The sequence below is a fragment of the Pinus tabuliformis genome, chromosome Q, assembly GCF_031772625.1.
Source record: "Pinus tabuliformis cultivar Carrire ecotype Pingquan chromosome Q, CPIR1, whole genome shotgun sequence".
Lineage (NCBI taxonomy): Eukaryota > Viridiplantae > Streptophyta > Pinopsida > Pinales > Pinaceae > Pinus > Pinus tabuliformis.
The window spans coordinates 1,039,382,296-1,039,408,447 of NC_142296.1; the positions used below are offsets into that span (position 1 = coordinate 1,039,382,296).

The 26,152-nt window shown below is 42.0% G+C and overlaps 1 protein-coding gene and 1 pseudogene across 2 annotated transcripts in view; one reads left to right on the forward strand and one right to left on the reverse strand.

Moving 5' to 3' along the window:
* NADK1 (NAD kinase 1) overlaps positions 1 to 26,152 on the reverse strand; it is a 465,773-nt gene that overhangs the window by 313,472 nt on the left and 126,149 nt on the right. For both annotated transcript variants that reach the window (XM_089385728.1, XM_089385727.1), the window contains exons 5-6: positions 3,292 to 3,405; positions 2,868 to 2,962 (exon numbers count right to left, since the gene is read on the reverse strand). In XM_089385728.1, coding sequence (XP_089241854.1) covers positions 2,868 to 2,962; positions 3,292 to 3,405 — 209 coding nt within the window. The remainder of the gene's footprint in view (positions 1 to 2,867; positions 2,963 to 3,291; positions 3,406 to 26,152) is intronic.
* Positions 20,840 to 23,008, forward strand: LOC149223043 (protein DAMAGED DNA-BINDING 2 pseudogene; annotated as a pseudogene).

Sequence of the window (26,152 nt, forward strand, 5' to 3'; positions counted from 1 at the left end):
CCCAGATTAGTAGTAGCAGGATGGACTAAGTGTCAGATGGTGCAGAGGAGTGTTGGAGCGATAGATGTAGTGGCTAGAATGCCAAGTCTGAGCAGCGTAATGCAGAGTTGCAGCAGTGCAGGGAGGCACAGTGCAGTAGCACCAGCAGCATAGTGGCTTCAGAGGGACAGCGTAGGACCAGCAGTGAGATCTTTAGCGTCGAGATGCATCTATGTTGAACACTTGTTCAATAATTTGGGATGTTTTTCCGTTGTTGATGCAGTAGTAGCAACAGTTTGCATGCAGTGGTAGTGCCAGCAGCAGCACAGATGCAAAAATTTAGAGGGAGTTGTAGTACGGATGCAGTGTTGACAGTGGCAGTGTCACAGCAGTACAATTGCAGCAGTAGCACAATAGTTGGTGGACAGCATTCCAGACATCAGCAGCACAAAGAACGATATTATGAAGTCAGGGTGATGCTTTAATGGGCCACATTGCTAGAGCACATTCCTCGCTAAGAGGGAGTGTTGATTTCTGGTAGCATCGGATGTGCTCTAAGTCTCAAATTTTGCAGGGAGTCTTGGGCACATGTATTCCAAAGAACCCAGAAAGCGTTTTGGGAAATTCCACCCAGAGAGTTTTATTAAAATAATTACTTATTTTTAATGGGTCCCTAAGTATAAACTTAGGAAATTAAAATAATTAATGGGTATTAATCTAACTGTGGGTGTAACTTCTAGAATAAGACGAGGATCAAGTAGAAATGATCTTAGCCATTGATTAGCTTCTAATCTGGGTCGTTGAATGCCAACGAGAAGATTAATTAAGGAGGCTTGAGGGTCATTTGGAAGACACAAAAAGAGTTGATCAGTGAGTTCAAATTGTTGATGCTAGAGGCAGCGCAATGATTTGTAGTGATCACGCAGAGAGGGGAAAAGAGAAGTTTTGGCTAGAGGATCTGCTCCGGAGCCAAGAATACTCAACAAAGAGACAGAGAGACACACAGAAGAGGTAGTGCAGAGGCCAAAGAGGGTGATGCAAAGCCAAGAAGGGCTCACGCAGGCCCCACGCAGAGCAACGCAAAGCCTTCACGCAGAAGGCCGAGATTTGCTGGGAGGCTGACATTCTGAGTCAGGAGGGTTGGAATCACCTCCTAAGAAGAAATCGATTCCCAACAGAGGTGATGCAAGGTCTTAGACGCTAACGCAGGCCCACGCAGGGGCAGCGCAGAAGTTGTCAAGGAACTCGTTCGTTTAGTTGTTGAATCAGTCGGGACTTGCAGTGTAGAGTGAGGTAATCTCACTAATTTCTTCTGCCGAGTGATATTCTCTATAATGGATTGCCAGCAAGGCATCTAGAGGTTGTATTCAGAAATACTTCTACTTAATAATAAAAACCCTCAGATCTGCTGCACCAGTTTTCCCGCATTAGGTTTTTCCAAGGACGTTTGTCCAAAAACAACTATGTCATTTGTGTTATCTTTCTCTATTGTTCAGTGTCTTGTTTCGGCATATAATTTAATTGGTGTAGGTTGTTGTGTATGTATTTCGATGTTTGTCGTAGCAAACTGCAAATAGGTTGTTCATGTAAATCTAACAAGTAGGAGAAATATCATCAGTTGTTGCAGTAGGGATTCCGGGTTTAGGAATTTTCACATAAAGGGCATTGACTCTTCCTTGTATATATAACTTATTTCCCATTAGTACAAGCTCAATCCTTCCCTTGAGCAAGTTCTCATATTCAGGTTCTGTTTATTTATAGGCTCATTTGTTGTGTCAGTTATCTTGCCCCATCTAAGCCATATCGATGTTATGTTGGAAATTCACTTGTATACATTCTTGAAGGTGACTTGAATAATAGAATCGTGCATTTGGCTTGATGATTAAATTTACTAATTAGGATGTGTATTGCTAAGGTGTTGTCTGATCCGCAATTAATTGTTATCACTATGTCTACGATGATGCTGTTTATAGCCCCAGAGGGCAGCTCAATTGGTGATCCCATGATATGAAGTACTACGTAAGTTATGAGATTCAAGGTTCAAATCCCCCCGATTAGCCTGTGCCTGTGGGAGAGGCATACATAGGCACCTAGAGTTTATAGTAGTAGCAGTCGGAATCGACCCCATGTCATGCAAGTATGAGCCCAGCCCAGTTGCTGATTCCTCTAGAAACAAAAGAAAGAAAGATAATGGTGTTTATTAGTTTACATATTTTCATGTCTGTGTCCTTGTTGGTAGGATTGATGAGAATTCAAAGAAATTAAAGAAGGAATTGATGAGCACAAATCCCTTCACTGAAAATTATTTAAATAAAAAGTTATTGGGATAATAATTCAAGAAGCTTGATTTTGACTAGAATGCAGAAGTTTCACACATATAAATCAGTTTAGTCCAAGCTCATAGTCACTGTTGATCAACCAAGTATTTACATCTCTTGTATTTATTTGTGTTGCTCATTAATTTGGAAGCAACGGAAATATAATCAACTGAAATGGTAGTGTCCTGGATGGCTTTATAGGTTACCTAATTAGGTTATAATCAGCAGAGTAACTAATGGACAAGGCACACAACATTGCACTTTGCTGTACTGATATAGCATCCACGACATATAATCACAATAAGAACAGCAACATCATACAGAATATTAAATAGTCAAAATTTAATGTAAATCTAACATAGCATGCATCTATAGTATACAATAATGATCTGAATTGTGGAGACTGAGGTCATGCTGCATATTCTTGAAAATTTTCTCAAACATTTTCTTACCCATCCTGATAGTCCCAGTCCTAAGAATGATAATTAAGTATAATGGTCCATCCACCAAATACTCTGCATTGGGTTTACAATCCATTGAGTTGACAAAGAATTTACTGAATACACACACCTGACCATTTCAGCACATAATGCTCGCACAGAATTTGAGTTTGGTTTTGCCAGGATGAGCACAGACTGTGGAGGTGAGTCCCACTTCAGCGTGATCTTTATGCATCACATGTGAATCACAAACAAAATGTTGTAATTTGCTTTCAGTGCAAATGAAAGACATTCCATCAACAACAGTAGCATTAGTAATAATATGTTCAGCTCTGCCTCTAATTTTGAAAACCAATCAAAAACCTCAAGCAAGAAAAGAAACAAGCTCAGCATTCCTTTTGATACAGAAAAGAATTTCAACTCAAGACCAAACAGATAATAAGTTTGTAAGAGGGAACATTAGAATATTTATTTCTAGTTTTTTTCATAAATTTAAATTTTTAATGGTTCATCAGAGAATATATCAAAGTTTATTTGCTAAGGTAATTTCATACCTGTTTGCTGCTACGGACAGCAGTAGTAATGTTGCCACTCTCAAATGAGACAACATCATGCTTATGTTGTATGTTCTCCTCACCAACACAGCCCCATGTAAGTGTAAAAGATGCCTGCCAATAAGTAAGAATGAGATTCTCCTTCAACCAAAGACTCAATAGAAAATCCTTAGGAATGTACTTCAAAAAAGATGCTACTAGAAGTAGGAATGTACTTCAAAAAAGATGCTACCAGAAGTAATTTACGTGGAACAACAGAATGTAACATGTTATGAATAAAATATATACAAATAATATAAATAATGAATTGACCAATAATTAGTAGTGAATAGGCAATTCTATAAAGACATGACCTTTTGTGAAGGGGTACCTGCCTAGGTATATAAGCAGGCCCTCACCCACATTTGTAATCATCTCATACCTTCTGTACATTTCTTATATAATATATTATTGTTCTATCATGGATATTTATATATTTCAAATCTTCTGAACATTCTCCTGTTGTAATATTCCTAATGGAAATACACAATGTTAAACAAAGAAAACATAGCAGAAACACATACAAAAATTTACGGCACATTTAACAATCAGAAATCTCCATGAACTGCACTGATCTGAGCCATTTTCATAATAAAGAAGAGGGTACAATGTGGTGTTGGAAAGAGCGCACCTGGGCTTGCTCAAGGCAAACTAGCTAAGCCCAAATAAACAATAAGAAATCCCTCTCAAAGCTGCTGCTGCTCTCTCCTGGCTTTGCGCTGAAACTACCCAGAAAATATGTTGTTGGCTGCAAAGAACTGTTGCTAAGGCCTCCTTGGATGCTCAGAAAAATCCGGAAAATTAACCCCGTGCTTTCCACCAATAATCCAAAAACACCACAAAGGAATTGGCCAAATGTTGACCTTGGAATTTCGGCCCAATTTTTCCCTAACTCCTCTAGTTGTTGGTTGAGTTGGGACCCCTATTTGACCCCTCAAATCTGCCCAAAAAATTCTGCCAAATTAATCTTGGCCTCTCCTCTATAAACCCAGAAAAACCGAGAAAGAGTTTGTCCTAGTTTTGACACTCCAAAATTGACCACCAAATGCTTGGCCCTCCTCCACAAACAGAATATGTAACTGTTGATTTCAGGTAGCATCGGATGTGCTATAAGCCTCAAAATTTGCAGGGACGCTAGGACACATGTATTCCACAATACCCAGAAATCATTTTGGGAAATTCCACCCGAAGGCAATTTTATTAAAATAATTAATTATTTTTAATTGGTGCCTAAGTCTAAACTTTGGAAATTAAAATAATTAAAGGGTATTAATCAAACTGAGGGTGAAACTTCTAGAAGAAGATGGAGATTGAGTCCAAATAATCTGAGCCATTGATTAAAATCTACTATGGGTTGTTGATTATTCAACTGGAAGATTATAAGGAGGACTTCGATGGGCATTTGGAAAACACATCGAAGAGAGATCAAGAGATCGAATTTCTCAGAGAGGGCAGCGCAGCAGTTGCTAGAGAATTGATTGAGGATATTTGTTGTAGCACGGGTAGTTTCCAGAGGGAAGTTTTCTTGGGTCATAGAGTACAAGGCAAAGAGGGCAGAAAGATGTCCAAAGAGGCTGACGCAGGGCCACGCAGAGCTACGTTGTGGCAGTGCAGAGCTTCAGAGGGAGATCGAAATTATGTGAGGAACAGTCAAGATTTAGTGTCGGAGCCAGGGTGTGAGACCAGGAAGCCAGAGAGCTGAAGTTTCCAGCGAGCAGAGGATCAGAAGGAAGTGTAGCGCAGTCCTAGCTGCAATGACACAGTGACTGCATGGGAGTGACGCAGTTACTGCGCAGAAGCTCATCTCCAACGCAAATCATTGTCGGTTCTTCCAATAACGGGGTGAGATCATCTCACTATTTTTTTGCCCAATTTCTCTCTGTATCGGATAGCCAGTTGGGCAACCAACGAACTGTATTTAGAAAACTACTGCTTAATAATACAAACCCTCAACTGCTGCACCGATTTTCCCGCATTAGGTTTTTCCAGGGACATTTGTCCAAAAACAACGGTGTCATGTGTTGTGTATTTCTTTCTTGCTCAGTTTCTTGTTTCCGCATTTAATTTAACTGGTGAAGGTTGAAGTGTATTAGCTTTGGTATTTGCTGTAGGATGCAGTAAATAATTTGTTCAATAATTTAACAAATAGAAGAAACTTAATCAGTTGTTGCAGCAGAAATTTGCGTCTCCAAATTTTCACATGGTATCAGAGTTGCAGGTGAAGCAAGAGAGCAGAGCCGAAAGAACCCAACGTTGAAGAGGAGGAGGGAAGTCGAAGTGATGCGTAGGCAGCAAATCGAATCCCCAGAGGGATTGCGCTATCCAGACCAGGAGGGAAAAATTTTTGTGGGAAAAATCTCTCTCTGAGTGAGTCGACAAAGAGAGATTTCCAAATTGAAGTTTGCCAGTGTCAGAGGGAGCAGCGCTGAAGCATCAGCGCAGTGCATTTTTTATGGTGATATGCATTTTTCTGCAGCAATTGCTAGGACAAAAAAACGTCAGAAAGAAGAATGAGAAACTATTGAGGGAATTTATTCCTCAGAGAATTCCTATCCAGAGAATTTGATTTCTCTATTGTTGAGCAGCAGCAGAGAGGAGCAAATCCCCTAAATCCAGAAGGGAGTGTGCAGGCCAGCCCAGCAGCAACGCAAAGGAGAGAGGAAGTTGTTTGACATTTCGTTGGCAGGGATGGCAACTAGTGGGTTAAGAGATTAGGATCGGTCGGATGTTGCATCCAACTATGTGATCTGGAAGGCAAGGATCTCATGCCTTCTGGATGAGCACAATCTCAAAACCTATGTCAACAATGTGGTAGTTGTACCCACGGATCCAGATCCGCAATAGTACAAGGCTAAAATGGCAAAGGCTAAACGATTGATCCTCGACAAAGTGAGAGATCACGTAGTGTGTCATATTGCCAGCAAGGATACTGCTTGGCAGATGTAGGAAGCATTGGCCACACTATAAGAGGGATCTTCCGAGCAACGGGAGATGTACTTGGAGCAGAAGATGAGATCCACGCAGATGCAGAAGGGGGAACGCATTGATACGTTCTTGACAAGGCTTCAAGAAATCTGAGACTTGTTGGCAGCTATGGGGTCAACACCTCAACCTACCGAGATGGTGAGGCTGGCCCTGAATTCAATCTCAGAAGAATGGCAAGTGTTTGTCCAAAGTATCCTGGGCAGAGAGAGATTGTCGAATTGGGAAGGAATGTGGGCCACTCTTCAGCAGGTTGAGATGAGGAGAGACTTAGTCAAGTGCAAACTTGATAACAACAACAGTAGTGGGACGAAGCTCAGGGAAGAGGAAGAAAATGCATCCCTTGCATCAAAGGGGCAGCAGGAGCGCCAGACAAACAAGAAGGATGTCTCGAAGATCAAGTGCTTCCAGTGTGGTGAATTTGGTCACTACGCTACACAGTGTCCTCTCAAGAAGAAGGACGAAGATGAGAAGCATGATCCGAAGGTTGCATCCACAAAGATCAAGGAGGAGTTTTCCATGGTTGCCCAGATACCTACAGGGGAGAGGTAGGGTGATCTAATACTGTAGTTCGGAAGAACTGCAGATGGGCAGGATCCTAGAGGAGTCCAACTCTTGGATCAATACCTTGCTACGGGAGCCCATATCAAAAGTAGCAGGATGGACCAGGATCAGTTGATGCAAAGGAGTGTAGGAGTAACAGTTGCAGTGGCTAGGAGTGCCAGAGACTGAGCAGCGCAAGGCAGAGTTGGCAGCAATGCAGTTAGCATAGTGCAGACTCAGCAGCTGCGCAGAGGCTTCAAAGGGGCAGCCCAGAGACTAGCAGCAGTCAGAACTCCACCAATAGATGCATCATGCTGAACACCTGTTTAGTACTTTTGGATGCTTTTCCATTGCTAATGCAGTAGCAACAGCAATTGGAGAAGGTTGCAATGCAGATGCAATGTTGGCAATGGTAGTGGTAGTGCCAATAGTAGCACAGATGTAGAACTTATGAGGGTTGCAGTACAGATGCAGTGTTGGTAGTGGCAGGGTCGGCAACAATACAAATGCAGCATTTGCGCAGTAGTTGGTGGGCAATGATGTCAAACATCAACAGCGCGGAGGGAGATGTTACAGAGTCTGGGTGATTTTTCAGCAGGTTGCATTACTAGAACGCATTCCTCGCTAAGAGGGAGTGTTGATTTCTGGTAGCATCAAATGTGCTCTAAGCCTCAAAATTTGCAAGGAGGCTAGGACACATGAATTCCACAATAACCATAAATCATTTTGGGAAATTCCACCCGGAGATAGTTTTACTAAAATAATTAATTATTTTTAATGGGTGCCCAGGTCTAAACTTAGGAAATTAAAATAATTAAAGGGTATTAATCAATCTGAGGGTGAAACTTCTAGAAGAAGACGAAGATTGAGTCCAAATAAGCTGAGCCATTTATTAGAATCTAATATGGGTCGTTGATTACTCAACTGGAGGATTACAAGGACTTCGATGGGCATTTGGAAAACACATCAGAGAGAGATCAAGAGATCGAATTTCTCAAAGAGGGCAATGCAACAGTTGCTAGAGAATCGATTGAGGAGATTTCTTGCAATGAGAAGCAAGCATGGTTTTCAAAGGGAAGTTTTCTTGGTCCAGAGAGTACAAGGCAAAGAGGGCAGAAAGACGTCCAGAGAGACTGACACAAGGCCACGCAGAGCTACATTGTGGCAGCGTAGAGCTTCAAAGGGAGATCGAAATTTTGTCGAGGAACAGTCAGGATTTAGTGTCGAAGCCAGGGTGTGAGACCAGGAAGCCAAAGAGCTGAAGTTTCCAGCCAGCAGAGGATCAGAAGGAGGTGCAACGCAATCCCAACTACAGTGATGCAGTGATTGCGTGGGAGTGACGTAATGACTGCGTAGAGGCTCATCTCCAGTGCAAATCAATGTCGATTCTTCCAGTGACAGGGTGATATCATCTCACTATTTTTTTGCCCAGTTTCTCTCTATATCGAATAGCCAGTTGGGCAACCAATGAACTGTATTTCGAAAACTACTGCTTAATAATACAAACCCTCAGCTGCTGCACCGGTTTTCCTGCATTGGGTTTTTCTAGGGACATTTGTCCAAAAATAACGGTGTCATGTGTTGTGTATTTCTTTCTTACTCAATTTCTTGTTTCCGCATTTAATTTAATTGGTGAAGGCTGCAAAGTATTAGTTTCGGTATTTGTTGTAGGATGCAGTAAATAATTTGTTCGATAATTTAACAAATAGAAGAAACTTAATCAGTTGCTGCAGTTGAAATTTACATCTCCAAATTTTCACAGTAACCTGTAGTTGCTCCACCAAAAATATTGTAAAAGCCCCCACAACACTTCCCCAGACTCCACCTCAAGTTTCAGCCCCTAACTCCCTTCACTCCTCAACCTCCAAGCATGCCTCCTCCAAGAACTATACAGTCTCTGTGCTGTTGCTACCAATCCTCTCCACAAACTTGTACTCCCTACTACTGGTATGAACTGGTATAGGTAGGACTCCCTCCTTGGGATGGCACTCAAAGTCCACCGAAGCAAGGGTTGAGATCTCAGCTCAGAGACACTCGTGTGCTAAACAGCACTGCAGACTTGGCTTCAACTGAAGTGTGTTATGTCAAAGACACAATTTCTGAATAGATGATTGAATGACCAAAATGAGTGCCTCTTGCTCTATTTATCAAAGAGCCTCTAAGATGCCCATGTGGACCCAGCTCGACTTTCCCCACAAAATTCTCTCCAATGGGAGCGTTTTCCACATGTGGGCCGTAATTCTCCATGGGGTGGCCCCCATGCTCCACAAGAGCCGCAATATTTCCATTTCTTCCTAATGTTTGGGCCCCCACTTAATCCAAAAATTCATGTGGGACCTCTGAACCCACATATCCTAAGTGCAAACATGAAATAAGATAAAATTGGGCAAGATTGATATCTTCCTTAGCAAAATTGCTAAGTGGGAATATCACAGTCCTCCCCACAAAAACGTTGTTTGTCCTCAAGCAATTGGCGAACAATGCTCTCTCTAGTTGTTGCTCCCCATTATCACTACAAAAATGTGCCAGGGTCCCAGATGCGCCATTGATTCGTCCTTGACCTCTGCACGGTCCTTACATGAAAGAATCCCTTAACACTGGGATCCCAAGCCATCCTGCCCCACCTGAAGCTCCCCTCGCTCCACTCACTATCCTACCTGGTATAAGTACCAGAAGTCCGTTGTATACCATCAATTAGTAGGGAATCATGACAATGTGGCGTTATGCCCAACTCCTCATGAAGTTTTTGATCCAAAATGGATCGTAAAACCCTCTAAGTCTTAATATACTTAAAAACTATCGCAAGGGAAAAACATTAGCAAATGGCGGAAAACACTATCACAGATGAAAAACAAGAAGAAATGGTGAAAACAGAGTTAAACAGATGCTTAAGCAACATCGCACAGGAGCCGTTGGATCTAGCCGATCAACGATCCAAATTTGATCGGCATATCGCAATTGGTGGTAGCAGGCGGAGTTAATCGAGTGCGGCCTTATGGGAGATCGCGACAGCGATCGGCGCGATTAAATGACGGTCGTTGATCTATGCGCACAGATCAACGGTCCAGATCTACTCGCGTTATCGCATCGCCAATACACACACAGAAGGACTTACCGGGGCCCGAGGACTATGCGATATGCGATTGCGATATATCACATCGCAAAGTCGCATCACCACAATACAAATGAGCAGGGCCAATACATATGCGATTTGCGATAGCCGGACCCGACGGGTTTTATGGGTGCAAATATATATATTTTGAGTTCCGGAAGAAAAGGGTTTTTCTATGTAAATTCGCATTTTCGTTAAATAAACGAAAAACAAAGGGAATGAGAACGGAGCGATAAAACGGACCCAAAAGGGTTTATGCATGCAGCGATATATATTTTGAGTTCCGTAATGAGCGGGATTTCGGGCGAGCCTCAAGCGGTAAGCAGTATTGTACAGGCTCCACCCGAGCCCATACACTAGCCGCCACGTGGCTTGGCGCCGGAGAGAGAAAACTGCCTTTTCGGGCAGGTAATCTCCGGGCACATAAGCCGCCCGAAATGAATAGCAACCGTTGGATCAACGATCACATAAATCAACGGTGGACTTGCGATAGTGACTAAAGGCGGATCCGAAAGGATTACAGGGCGGAATTGATAATATTTGAAGTGTGATAAACGGTAGTTTGGTGGATTTTACAGCATTTCTGTGTATTTCTCTGTGTAAACAAAGAAACGACATTTTTAGGATTTCAACGCGCTTATAGTCCCTTCCGGTTCATAACAGGTGGCCACCATACCTGAAGACGTTACACCATGATTGGTTAACGCTCAGAGGCGATTTGAACGGGCAGAGACCGGAAGCTGGAAAGCCCGAAAGGGAAAACGAATAGACAAGCGTCGATTGGCTTAAAAGCCACTGAATGACAGAGACAGGAGCAAGCAGTGCTGAGACAAAGAGAAAACAGAGACAGAGAGCGAGAGGGAGAGTCTGTGTACTCAAAAAGACTTGGGGGATCCAAGTAAAGCCCTGTTGTTTTATTCCTGTTGTGTTGAGACTCAATTTGAGCTCACATTTGTAAAAACTCTGCTCTTGAAGACATAATAGAGAGGTCACCACTGAAAGCTGGACCAAGAGACGTAGCCCAAGAGTTTTGGGTGAACTCCTTGATTATTTGTTGTGTTATGCATGTATCTGTTATGTTTTTCTAACTGCTTCATTGTCTATATTATTCGCAATCTTTTTTATCTGTTTCACTAAGTAATATAGGCAAATCCTGCACATGAGTCTGTAATACCTTAATATTAGTCTAAGATTTCATTTTCAGATCAAGTGGTATTAGAGCTTTAGGTTTGCTAAGGTTAGACAAGCCTGTGCTGGATTTTTGAATGCTAACTGGGTCAAAGCTCAAACTAGGAGAATGAAAACTTGTTGAGGCTAATCCAGAGATTGGAAGAGTCTATCCTAGGAGGAGAATGGCAAAACAAACCCCGCTAGAATCAAAATCCCAGTTCATGGACAGTTTTATGGCCATGCGAGCCATGGTGGAAGAGATGTATCAAGAATTCAAGAAGGGTCGAGGTGAAAGCACTTCAACACCCAAACAAGACAAAGGAGTAGAGGAACCTTCTCTAGATGCCCCAGAGGGCAAAGGGAAAGGGGAAAAGCCTCCTCCCTCATCTCCTCCACCATCACCTCCATCATCCTCATCTCCTAGCCCTGAAAAGAAAAAGAAGAAAACATCTTTGATTAAATTAGATGTAAAGTTTGATTTGCCAATTTATGATGGAGAACTAAATGCAGAAAAGCTAGATAACTGGATTAGACAGATTGATGTATATTACAGGGTGCAGAACATTAATTCAGAAAGGAGAAAGATTCAGCTGGCTAGCCTTCACCTTAGAGGAACTGCACTAGTGTGGTGGGAAGGCAAGACACAAGCTGATTTGAAGAAGCATGGTAAAATTCTTTCTACCTGGAATGAATTTGTTTCTACCATTAAAAAACAATTCTATCCACTAGCTTATATGCAGCAAGCAATGATGAGTTGACAAACTCTTCGCCAATTAAAGGGCCAAAGTGTACAAAGTTATACCCAGGAATTTAGAAAAAGAACTTTAACTCTAGGCATTTCTCTAGACTCACCTGAAACTTTGTTGAAGTATATAGGTGGTATGCATAGCTATTTGAAGCACGCCATTCTCATGTTTAACCCCACTAGCCTAGATGATGTATCAGTTCAGGCTACACATCTAGAGGCTAGAGGCAAGAATGTGAACCCAAAGATTGGGGGATCATCAAAACCCTCTGCAAGCAAGAACAAGGAAAAGAAGAAGCTGAAATGGAAGGAGAGGAAGACAAACGTTGTACAAAAAGACAAACCTTCATGCACTCACTGCAAGAAGGATGGACATGATGATGAACACTACTGGTCTTTGCATCCGGAGCTGAAACCCAAGAAGTTCGGTGGTAAGAAGAAGAAGACTGTTGCTGCTATTCAAAAAGACTTGGGGTTAGACTCAGGTGATGAAACAACAGTCACAGCCACAAGTATAAAAGGTAAAAATTCTAAAGCATCTACAAGTAATTATGCACGATCTATTGATAATGAACATAATGAGAGGAAAAGACATGAGCTTTTTCATATCAGAGTTATTTCCAAGCACCAAAAGATTGATACTTTATTTGATAGTAGCTCACAAGTAAACTTGATTTCTGAAACAATTGTAAAGAAGTTGGGCTTACTAACAACACCTCACAAGAAGCCATATCCATTAGGTTGGGTATGTGATAAAGCAAAGCTACAAGTGACTAGACAATGTAAACTTAGGTTTGCTATTGGGTCAACATTTGTAGATGAGGTTGAGTTAGATGTAGTTCCCTTGGATATATGTGGTATTGTTTTAGGAAGTCCTTACTCGTATGATAGAAAAGCCATTTTCTATAACGCTGAAAATAAGTATCAACTCACTAAATATGGAATAGAATATATTGTAAGAGCTCATAAACTCAAAAATAACTATTCTCTCATAAACTCAGGGCAGATGAAAAGAATTGTAAATTCATGCAAGCAATTTTTACTAATGGTTGTAAAGGAAAAGAACCCTGATAAAACCAATATATTTGAAGGCTGTGATGCTAAACAGAAAGTTGATTTAGTTAAAGTTGTTTCAGAATATGATATCCTAGTTCAAGAACCTAAAGGTCTGCCACCCAAAAGGGAAATAGTAGATGATCATTTGCAACAAGATGCTCCATTACCTAACATTGGAATGTGCAGGTTATCCGCTTTAAAGAATGCAGAGATCAAGAAGCAGGTACAGGAGCTGCTCGATAAAGGGTTCATAAGACCAGGCACATCACCATGTGGATCTCCAATCGTACTAGTGAGAAAGAAAGATGGTTCGTGGAGGATGTGCATTGATTATAGAGCACTGGATAAAATAACGATCAAGAATCGTTATCCTCTTCCTCGCATTGATGATCTATTAGATCAGTTGAAAGAAGCAGTTTACTTTTCCAAGTTAGACTTGCGTAGTGACTATCATCAGGTCAGAGTTGCAGAACAAGATGCATGGAACACTGCCTTCAAGACAAAGCAAGGGCTATATGAATGGTTGGTTATGCCTTTTGGCTTAACTAATGCTCCTACCACTTTCATGAGAGTTATGAATGATGTACTCAAACCTTTTATTGATGATTTTGTAATTGTATATTTAGAATCTAGATGACATTCTTGTTTTCAGTAAAACATGGGAAGAACGTCTGAAGCATGTAAAGCAGACTCTAGATGTTTTGAAAAGATAAAATCTCTATGTGAAGTTATCAAAATGTGAATTTGGCAAAACATCTTTAAATTATTTGGGTCATATTGTAGGGGGTGGTGAATTGAAGATAGATCCCTCTAAGGTTGAAGTCATTGTGAACTGGCCTAAACCCAAATCTGCTATAGAAGTTAGGAGTTTCCTAGGAGCAGCACAATATTGGAGAAAGTTTATTGCTAACTTTTCCTTGATTGCAGCTCCTTTACATGCTTTAACAGGATTGAACAAGGTGTTTCAGTGGGAAGACAAACAGCATAAACTTTTCGACACCTTAAAAGAAAAAATTAGTACAACACCAGTACTAGCACTGCCAGATCTTCAACGACCATTTGAGATTGAAACAGATGCCAGTGACTATGCCATGGGAGCAGTGTTGATGCAACATGGTAAACCCATATGCTATCATTCTGAGACATTTAATTCTGCAGTAGTTAATTATCCCACATATGATAAAGAATTGTATGCATTAGTGCATAGTGTGAAAAAGTGGAAACATTACCTATTGGGCATAGAAACAATTATACATACAGATCATCAACCACTTCAATATTTGCACTCACAAACTAAATTGCAGCAATCAAGACATTATAGGTGGATGGGTTTTCTACAGCAATTTCATCTTGTCATCAGATATAAGAAAGGCATACACAATAAGGTTACAGATATGCTATCAAGACCAATCATAAATGCATCTACCATACTTAAGCATAACTCAGTAATGCATGAAAGCTACATTAAACAATATGCTCAAGATGTAGATTTTAAAGATGTATATGCAACTTTAAGTCATGGCAAACAAGTAGAAGAATTGGATTATTATGTTAAGGACCAACTCTTGTATCATTTGGAAAAGTTATGCACTCCACAAACTGAAAGAGTTAACATAATCCGAGAAGCACATACTTCTCTTACATCAGGTCACTTTGGTGTAAGTAAAACAGTTGCACAGTTGCAAAGGTTCTGTGATTGGCCAAAAATGCATGAAACGGTTTCTAGATATATTAAAGGGTGTACCATGTGTGCTACAAGCAATCCCAGTAATAGAAAATTAGGCTTGTACACTCCACTTCCAATTCCTTCTCGTCCTTGGGAAAGTGTTTCCATGGACTTTGTTGGGGGATTGCCAAAATCTAGAAAAGGTCATGATTATTTATATGTTATTGTGGATAGGTTCAACAAAATGTGTATTTTGATACCTTGTAACAAGCAGGTTACAGCTGAACAAACAGCGAAGTTGTTCTTTCAGCATGTATGGGTTCATTTTGGGTTACCCGCTTCTATTGTATCTAATCGAGATTCCCGATTTGTTGGGAATTTTTGGTCAAGTCTATGGGAGTTGATGGACACCAGATTGAAGAAGAGCACAACATTTCATCCACAAACAGATGGCCAAACAGAGGTGGTCAACAGGACAGTGATCTAGTTGCTCAGGGGCTATTGCAGCAAGCATCCCAAGCTTTGGGATGAACATTTATGTTATGTGCAACATGCTTACAATTGTGTTAAACACTTCTATTCAGAGATCTCCTTTTGAGACTTGTTTTGGTTTTACACCAAAGTCTCCCTTGGATTTTGTCTTTGGTAAAGACATAGCAGTTGATGGACACAGTGATGTGGACAAAGCAACCAAGTTCATTGAACAGATCCAAGAAATTCACCAGGCAGTGCAGGAACAGCTGGAAACAAGCCAGGCCAAGTACAAGGCAAGGCATGACAAACATCAAATTGAGCATAGCTTCCAAGTTGGTGATCAGGTCTAGCTGTACATTAGTAAAGACAGAATGCAAGGTGAAGGTAAGAAGCTGAAACCAATAAGGTATGGGCCTTTCAAGATACTTGAGAAAATTGGTGAAAACACTTTTCACCTTGATTTGCCAGCTTATATGCATATCTATTCAGTCGTTAATGCAGAGAAATTGAGACTATATGAACCTTCATTGATTGAAGATCCCAAAGAGCAAATTCAGTTGCCTTCTATTGATGATCTATTGCCTGAATATCTCAATGAGTTGCAGGAAGACACAGTTCTGGACAGGAAGGTGAGAACTACGCACAGAGGAGATGTTGAGTACCTGAGAATGGGACTCAAAGGTTCAAAACCAAGCAATGCACAATGGATAGAGATTGGACAAGTGGGGAAGCTGTATCCTCACTTAATCGATGCTTAAAACCCAACTTTTGGTGGTCCAAAAGCTTTTTCAGTGGGAAGGCGTGATCCAAAATGGATCCTAAAACCCTCTAAGTCTTCATATACTTAAAAAATATCGCAAGGGAAAAACATTAGCAAATGGAGGAAAACACTATCACAGATGAAAAACAAGAAGAAATGGCGCAAACAGAGTTAAACGGAGGCTTAAGCAACATTGCACAGGAGCCGCCGGATCTGGCTGATCAACGATCCAGATCTAATCGACATATCGCAATCGGCAGTAGCAGGCAAAGTTAATCGGGCGCGGCCTTATGGGAGATCGCAACAACGATCAGTGCGATTAAACAAGGGTCATTGATCTATGCACGCAGATCAACAGTCCAGATCTACTCGTGCTATCGCATCGCCAATACACACACATAAGGACTTACCGGCGCCCGAGGACTATGCGATATGCAATTGCAATATATCGCATCACAAAGTCGCATCGCGGCAATACAAATGAGCGGGGCCAATACATATGCGATTTGCGACAGTTGGTCCCGACAGGTTTTATGGGTGCAAATATATATATTTTGAGTTCCGGAAGAAAAGGGTTCTTCTATGTAAATTCGCATTTTCATTAAATAAACGAAAATCAAAGGGAACGTGAACGGAGCGATAAAACGAACCTGAAAGGGTTTATACATGCAGTAATATATATTTTGAGTTCCGTAATGAGCGGGATTTCAGGCGGGCCTTAGGCGGTAAGCAGTATTGGACGGGCTCCGCCAAAGCCCATACACTAGCCGCCACGTGACTTGGCGTCGGAGAGAGAAAACCGCCTTTTCGGGCAGGTAATCTTCCGGCGCATAAGCCGCCTGAAATGAATAGCAACCGTTGGATCAACGATCACATAGATCAATGGTGGACTTGCGATAGCGACCAAAGGCGGATCCTAAAGGATTACAGGGCGAAATTGATAATATTTGAAGTCCAATAAACGGTAGTTTGGCGGATTTTACAGCATTTCTGTGTATTTCTCTGTGTAAACAGAGAAACGACATTTTTGGGATTTCAACGCGCCGATAGTCCCTTCCGTTTCATAACAGGTGGCCACCATACCTGAAGACGTTACACCATGATTGGTTAACGCTCAAAGGGGATTTGAACGGACAGAGGCCGGAAGCTGAAAAGCCCAAAAGGGAAAACGAACAGACAAGCGCCAATTGGCTTAAAAGCCACTGAATGACAGAGACAGGAGCAGGAAGTGATGAGACAGAGAGAAAACAGAGACAAAGAGTGAGAGGGAGAGTCTTTGTACTCAAAAAGACTTGGGGGATCCAAGTAAAGACCTGTTGTTTTATTCCTGTTGTGTTGAGACTCAATTTGAGCTCACATTTGTAAAAACTCTGCTCTTGAAGACATAATAGAGAGGTCACCACTGAAAGTTGGACCAGGAGATGTAGCCCAAGAGTTTTGGGTGAACTCCTTGATTATTTGTGTTATGCGCGTATTTGTTATGTTTTTCTAACTGCTTCATTGTCTATATTATTCGCAATCTTTTCGATCTGTTGCACTAAGTAATATAGGCAAATCCTGCACATGAGTTTGTAATACCTTAATATTAGTCTAAGATCTCATTTTCAGATCAGTTGTCCTACCATGTAGGCCATCCCATGCACTCCAGGAGTATACTCTCGAAGATACCACCCAATCCCTACAGAGATAGTGTCTCGCTCACATGAGCTTCTCCTTATATCATCCTGCTGGCCCACCTACCATGCTAATGAAGTCCCCCATGCCATCAGCGAGTCACCAAATCCCAACAGAAGACGTAAATGATCTTCCCTTGTAGAAATCACCTCATCCCCAAGGGTAGCTATACTGCCAAGTCCTATGATGCCCAGATCCCACACTAGTCTAAAAAGGTTGCCATTATGTTGTCGCCGCAACTCTGATCATGACAATTTTCCCCTCATGCTCAACTTATATCCACCTCTCCGTGGACCTAATGGAAAAACATCTATGGAGTCCCAATTCATCTGGACCAAGCACCTCCATGATGTCACCTCCTACCCATCCAACACTCACCCTGATACGTAGCGATAACAAGGAAAACCAACCTTGTCATGCGATCAAGGCCTCAACACTCCCCCACACACCAAACCAAGGGTGAGATGGGTCATCCCCGTCCTGATCCCACTCACCACGAAGCAGAGTGTCCAATCGACCAACCAAATCCCTGAATCCCACAGCCAGAATGACAGTGGCATAGTCCTGACAGTTGATGGAACCAACCTGTACCACGTCTCAAGTCCCTGTGTGCAATCAATATATGAATTCCATACATCGCGAACCAATCTAGTGCATGCGACAAAGCCCTGCATTGGCCATACCACACAGTGGGATCTGTCATCCCACTTCCTAAAAGTGCTCCCCAATACTGCCCGAGGTCTAAACATCCCCCTGTGACCAAGGTCCACCAACCGTTGTAGATGCTCCAGAGACACCTCAGAATGTCTCACCAAAATGGGATCATGTATCACCTTGAGTGTGGGGTCAAGGGTTGTGCAAGTGCTACCTATGCAGGAGATCAAACTAACCCCAAGCCTACATCCACCAACTCGTGTCCTAACCATATGCCACAACTGGTAAGCCTCTCTCCTAATGCACTGTCCCGTCCAACTGTCTCAAATGGTCCTGTTGCTCGTGATGAGAGCATCAAGAAATGATATCCAAGTCCCCTGTGTCAGTGTGCAATGCTGGAGAGTGATAAATGGAAGCTCATACTTGGCCCTATGATCAACTCACTCTCCAGATCTGAGTGTGCCAAACCCAATGGTGTGCTTGATGCCCTCATCAGGATATCTCTCTGGCAACAACACTCTGACAACCTGTTGTGCATCATCTTGCTCAGTTGCACACAAGTACGTACCCCTACACTCCTTTGCATAGCACTGAACTCTGTGGCACAACTCCATGCACCCCTAGATATAAACGCTCAATGCAATGCCCCCATGTACCATAGGCAATCCCATATGTGCCCATGCAACCACCACGTTGCTAGTACACTTGCCACGAAGTGATCTACACCTCCTCATCTGCCCTAGTAAACCTGAGCGGCCTAACTCCACACTTGGTAGAGGGATATCTTTGTTATGTCAATCCTCGGTGACTCCTATTCCCAATACCCCAATGGGAGAACATCGTTTCCATACCATGCCCAACCCGGTGGCCTACCCATGCCACGTCCTCCCACCAGCTCCATCCAAAGAATATTAATCATCTTGCGACCCCATGTGCAACCAACATGCCAATACAATCCATGGAGACTACTCACAAACCGCCTGTCTTCCATATGCCGACTGGAATTCCCCTAGGGAATGTATGTGCTCAGTCACTAGGTCGACTACCTCATCAATGCCATAGCCATCCTACATGTCTGATATCGGATAGGGAGCTCCACCTAGATCACAATGCCAACCTAGGCCTCCAATGCCCTCGATGTCTAAGAGCTCCCACTGAGCTTTACTCCAAACTATGACCATCTCCATTAGTCCACTCCACTCCACCAGGTACCAACTCAGAATCTCTCACCATCCAACCCCAAGAGAGGGATCGAATGCACGAACTCCCGCACATAGAACAACCCCGACATGCGGATGTTGCACCTTGTGCAACTCTGATTGTCGCATCCTGCTATCCAGGTCAACACATAAGATCTGACTAGGTAACTTTGTCTGCCTCTCTCCAATGGGCAAAGGTGACGCAATAGTGGTTCTAACATGGTCATCACCTCTGGTATGTCTAGGCAACTCCGCCTCTCTCAATCCAATGCGTAGGGGTGGGATGATAACATTGTAGATCCTGTCAATGCGCCTCTGAAGCAAATTGTGTTGGAATCCCAAGGTGTGGTCTCTAAGATGCCCCACATCAATGGCTAGCCCAAAGGATGGCTGCACATCCTCCTCCATCATGGGCTCGACATGAGCCTCCAACTACTCCTCCATAGACAACCCAACATGTGAGACATGCTCATCAATCAGTTGTAGGTGGTTGTCGTTTTGAAGCTCTACCATAGACTGGGATGCCTCATCAATGGATACATCATCAATGAATGTGTGCTCAACTCCCTCCTCCAATCTGTCTACTAGGGCTACCAAAGGAAACTCCAACAGGATTAACTCCTGCGTCACACTAGGTGTATCCTCGTGCTCCTCCTGCGTGCCATTAGCCTCATGCTCAACCGGCTGGAGCGTATCTAGATGAACTCCCTCCTCCATGGGTATGTTCTCTCTCATCTCGTCACTACCTCCACCTCCCATCATGCTCCTCTTATTTTCTTCGTTTGTGGGTCGGCAACCACTGTTTCTTCTTGTTCCCCTTGCTAACAACCACCCTTCAAGATGCCCCACCAGTCTCTCGATGCTCCTAGTAACATTTTAAAATTTCTCCTACTGAGACATTTTCGGGCATGAGTTCAATCTAGAGAATAATGTGGGACTAGTGTTTTAGCCTCTGGAAATCTAGTCCACGATAGCACTTGAGCATTTGTGTGATTTAGACCCACAGCTAGCCAAAATCATGTTCTGATACCACTGTAATATTCCTAATGGAAATGTACAATGTTAAACAAAGCAAAGATAGCAAAAACACATACAAAAATTTACAGCACATTTAACAAAGAGAAATCTCCATGAACTACGATGATCTGAGCCATTTTATTAATAAATAAGAGGGTACAATGTGGTGCTAGAAAGAGTGCACCTGGACTTGCTCAAACAAGCTAGCTAAGCCCAAATGAACAATAAGAAATCCCTCGCAAATCTGTTGCTGCTCTATCCTGGCTCTGTTAGACTCCGTCTTGCTAGTCTGTTGTCTTGGAAAAGAGGAGTGCAACAAAATGTGCTTTAGAAGCTGTCTTGAAGATGATACAGAAAAAGACTCTGGTCAGGTAGGGAAGGTTAGAAAATATTTGAATAGTGAATTCAAGTTAAAGAATACTATCACTGCTGCCGTGCATGACCCAACTATACCTCAATGGGTACACATGGTTTGTGGGCTGTGGATGCCTGGAAAGAGGTGCTTAAAGGTTAGTACCATGGGTATATTTGATGTCTCTGGAGCTGTTCTTCCTAGAAGGAAACTGGTTCGCTCTATATGCAACCGGCCTGGTGGTTTGTGTATCCAGTGTAGAGTTGTGAAATGCTCTGTCTCTTTTCATCCCTGGTGTGCACATCAAAAGGGCTTGTTGCAAAGCAGGATCGCAAAGTGATGATGGTGAGACTCCGAAAGGTTAATGAAGCTATTGTTAATGGGTGGCTATTCTTCCGTTATTTGGTGATAGGTGCTTATGTTGGTCTTGCTACTATTGCGGGTTTTGCATGGTGGTTTCTATATTTTGAAGGTGGCCCAAAATTACCCTACAAGGAACTCGTTAATTTTGATACATGTTCAGAAAGAGAAACAACATATTCATGCAACATATTTGAGGATAGGCGACCAACAACAGTCTCAATGAGTGTACTCGTGGTGGTTGAGATGTTTAATGCACTCAATAACCTTAGTGAAAACCAAAGTCTTCTTGTTCTTCCTCCATGGAGTAATTTATGGCTCGTATCATCGATTATTTTAACTATGGTTCTTCATATACTGGTACTCTATGTACAACCATTAGCCATTCTGTTTTCAGTAACATCATTGTCATGGACTGAATGGAAAGCTGTTCTCTTTCTTTCATTTCCTGTAATTTTAGTTGATGAGGTCCTAAAGTTTTCCTCCAGAAATTTGAAAGGGAAAAAGTTTGGCTTCAGATCGTGCCTAAGTTCAGTGACTGGGTGATGGATGTTCGGTTTTTAAAGGGATTAAATAAGGAAGTCTTGAAGAAAGATTATGTCATTGGTCTTGGTAACAATTCAATATGTCTCTGGGATACTGCCCGATCACATCTACTTTTGGAGTTGAAATGCACCGAGAGGCAGCTATGGTCACAAGTTCAAAGGAGCTACCTATATTGATTGCCTTCAAAAAGCCATGTTTCTTATGTAAACAGCCTGGGCACACCACGATGACATGCCCACATCGCATAACGACAGAATATGGGGTTGTCCCTGGCCCCCGCAAATATGTCCAGAGTGGCTTTGACTTTGTATTTGAACGGCAAATCAGAAATCATATCAATATGATCAAGCCAACTTATGTTATTCCCAACCAGGTTGACTCTGCTATCATCAAGTTACACAGTATACGAATAACTTGCTTAGAATTTCACCCTACTAAGAACAATATCATTATGTCAGGAGATAAGAAAGGTCAAATTGGTATTTGGGACTATGAGAAAGTGATAGAGAGGACAGTTTATGATACAGTACATTCCTTCGTTCTGAATAGTATGAAATTTCATCCCGTGAAGGATGATTATATATACACATCAGGATCTGATGGAACACTTAGCTGCACTGATATTGAGACGGGAGTTCCAATCCTCCTGATGGACTGCAATCCTGATGGATGGAATGGACTGGCAACATGGAGAATGCTATATGGCATGGCTATCAATTCAAAGAAAGATCTTTTACTGGTTGCGGATAACTTTGGGATTATTTACCAGATAGACATTCGCTCAAATAAGAAAACAGAGCAACCCATTCTAATCCACAAAAAGGGTTCTAAAGTTGTGGGACTTCATTTCAATCCATTAAATTCAGATCTTCTGATCAGCTGTGGCAATGATCATTTTGCTCGTCTTTGGGATATTCGCCAATTAAAAGTTGGGGCCTTCCTGGGAGAGTTGAAACACCCACGTGTTGTGAACTCTGCTTAGTTTTCGCCAAAACCTGGCAGTAAAATCATGACTACCGGCCAAGATAATCGGATACGTGTATGGGATTCTATCTTTGGTGATTTGAGCTATCCAAGCCATGAGATCGTCCATAGTCATGATTTTAATCGTCACTTGACCTGCTTTCGTGCCGAATGGGATCCAAAGGATCCGTCCGAGTGCCTTGCAGTTATTGGTCGTTACATAAGTGATAATTTCAATGGCATAGCTTTGCATCCAATTGATTTCATCGATACAAGCAATGAACAGCTTGTCGCTGAAGTAATGGATCCAAACATAGCAACCGATCTCCTACTAATGACTTCAGTCCTGATTCGATGGGATCTGCGCTCCAGTTTGTTAGCCATCAGAGGATTTTAGGGGGAACGATCTTCTGTTTTAGGAAAAAGAAATGACTCTATCTCTATTCTTGTAACTGCAGGTGAAACAGCGCCCCTGTTTTGGGGTCGATTTGTTTTTCCCCTAGCAGAGTTTTATTTAATGTATTAAAAAATCATTTGAAAAGTGTGGGAGAGAATTCTGAGAGGTGTGCGTGTAAGAGAAAACAGAGCTTTCATTGTACGGTCTTTGACAGAGATTTTAATGAAAATACACAGCTCTGGCTTCTGAGATTCCTGTGGTATGAGATTTAACATTTGTGTCCTCCTTTGTTTCATGTATAGCCTGTTATGTGTTCATTTCATTTCATGATCATTTCCAATTGAACAAATGAAGTGTTAAGGTAGAATTCATATTTTGTATGCTCTGCCTTTAAGTTCGTTCATATTTAATGTTTTCTTCTGTTTGACAAGGATTCATCCTCTATGCCCTTGTCAGCTCCTCAACATTCTTGCCATTCCATTTAATCTCAATTTGATGTTAAACTTTCTTGCCTACCTTGCCTCAGGAGACAATCTGTGTTTTTGATTACATTTCTCTGTTCAAGCTGTTTCTTTGCCCCATGCAGCCCAGAAAAACCCCATCATTCTATTAAAAACCCCTTTTTTCTCAATTTACTAGCCTAAAATCAGTTTCTTTTAAAGTCATCTCAGCCCCTTTTAGAAAACCTTTTGCCGAGATAGACCCGGAGAGAGCCCTCTCGTGTCCTCGTAGGGCTAGCTACAAGGCTAAGTGGTTTGATGTTGCCTTGGATTTTGCCTTCCTCAGCCTGAGGCCAAATTCGAGCGCTAACATATTGGCGACCATACTGGGGAGAACATTCGACTTGTTGATTGTCTTGTCCCAGTACATGAAATCAAATTGCAGATCTGATGCTGATGGTGGACAACAGTCAGACACATATACACGCTGAACCATTCACCTGGCGACTCCAATTCGATCCAGACATTCCAGTGCTTGTTGATCCACTCATGCAATGGTGGGATATGTGGCAAATCTTGCACTGCGTGAAGTTGTAGAAGAAGTAAGAAATCAGTTAGCAGACTCTGAAATTAATGAAGAATTTTTCAGTGCCTTGCTTCATTGGTTGAAATCTCCAAAGTTCCCTTATGAAACTAAAACTAGATTTTGTGAGTTAGTTGTTGAAAGAGTTGAGAAGGAGATTCAATGTTTAGATGAGCAGATCCAGTCATATGATTTCCAAGACCCTAAAAAGTTCTTGGAAATCCTTTCTCCTTCAAAACAAGAAACAATAGAGTTGCCTATAGATGTTTGCATTGACAGTGTGCAGCTGGAAATATGTATTGCGGAGTTGGGGCAACCAACAGAGTCTGGCTTTCGCAATCCTATGGCAACATACATGGAAATGTTTTTCAGTTTGATTGATAGATCAGGCTGTTTTCTACATGACCAGGATCATTACGTGTATGAAGGACTGCCAGCAATAACATCTGTGTCCTCGTGGAAACATTTTCAGGCGGCATCATTTTCAGATTTACTTGAATGGTTAATCTGGCATTTCAGTATTACCTGATCTATTGTTTTTTACAGCAAAGTAGGGTAGATTTTGTAAATAAATAAGCAGCCAAAGGGCAGCATCTTATTCCAGTTTCATTGCAGCTTTAGTTTTAAGTTAGTTAAGCTAGTTGTTTTTAGTCATTTCAGTCAAGTTTCAGTCCATAAATATGTCAAAGTCTGTGTTGGATGTCGAAATGATGACTCCATTGCCCAACGGACGGAGGCACTGTCTGCTCTCCCAAAGTTCTGCGGTTCTTGGCACCTCCAAAAAGCGGCAGCTGCCATCCCCATTGGAGCCAATGTTAGACTCCGTCTTGCTAGTCTGTTGTCTTGGAAAAGAGGAGTGCAACAAAATGTGCTTTAGAAGTTGTCTTGAAGATGATACAGAAAAAGACTCTGGTCAAGTAGGGAAGGTTAGAAAATATTTGAATAGTGAATTCAAGTTAAAGAATACTATCACTGCTGCCGTGCATGACCCAACTATACCTCAATGGGTACACATGGTTTGTGGGTTGTGGATGCCTGGAAAGAGGTGCTTAAAGGTTAGTACCATGGGTATATTTGATGTCTCTGGAGCTGTTCTTCCTAGTAGGAAACTGGTTCGCTCTATATGCAACCAGCCTGGTGGTTTGTGTATCCAGTGTAGAGTTGTGAAATGCTCTGTCTCTTTTCATCCCTGGTGTGTACATCAAAAGGGCTTGTTGCAAAGCAGGATCGCAAAGTGATGATGGTGAGACTCCGAAAGGTTAAAGAAGCTATTGTTAATGGGTGGCTATTCTTCCGTTATTTGGTGATAGGTGCTTATGTTGGTCTTGCTACTATTGCGGGTTTTGCATGGTGGTTTCTATATTTTGAAGGTGGCCCAAAATTACCCTACAAGGAACTCGTTAATTTTGATACATGTTCAGAAAGAGAAACAACATATTCATGCAACATATTTGAGGATCGGCGACCAACAACAGTCTCAATGAGTGTACTCGTGGTGGTTGAGATGTTTAATGCACTCAATAACCTTAGTGAAAACCAAAGTCTTCTTGTTCTTCCTCCATGGAGTAATTTATGGCTGGTATCATCGATTATTTTAACTATGGTTCTTCATGTACTGGTACTCTATGTACAACCATTAGCCATTCTGTTTTCAGTAACATCATTGTCATGGACTGAATGGAAAGCTGTTCTCTTTCTTTCATTTCCTGTAATTTTAGTTGATGAGGTCCTAAAGTTTTCCTCCAGAAATTTGAAAGGGAAAAAGTTTGGCTTCAGATCGTGCCTAAGTTCAGTCACTGGGTGATGGATGTTCGGTTTTTAAAGGGATTAAATAAGGAAGTCTTGAAGAAAGATTATGTCGCTGAAGGGAAGGTCACAAGCAGTTTGCTTCTCATTGGTCTTGGTAACAATTCAATATGTCTCTGGGATACTGCCCGATCACATCTACTTTTGGAGTTGAAATGCACCGAGAGGCAGCTGTGGTCACAAGTTCAAAGGAGCTACCTATATTGATTGCCTTCAAAAAGCCATGTTTCTTATGTAAACAGCCTGGGCACACCACGATGACATGCCCACATCGCATAGCGACAGAATATGGGGTTGTCCCTGGCCCCCGCAAATATGTCCAG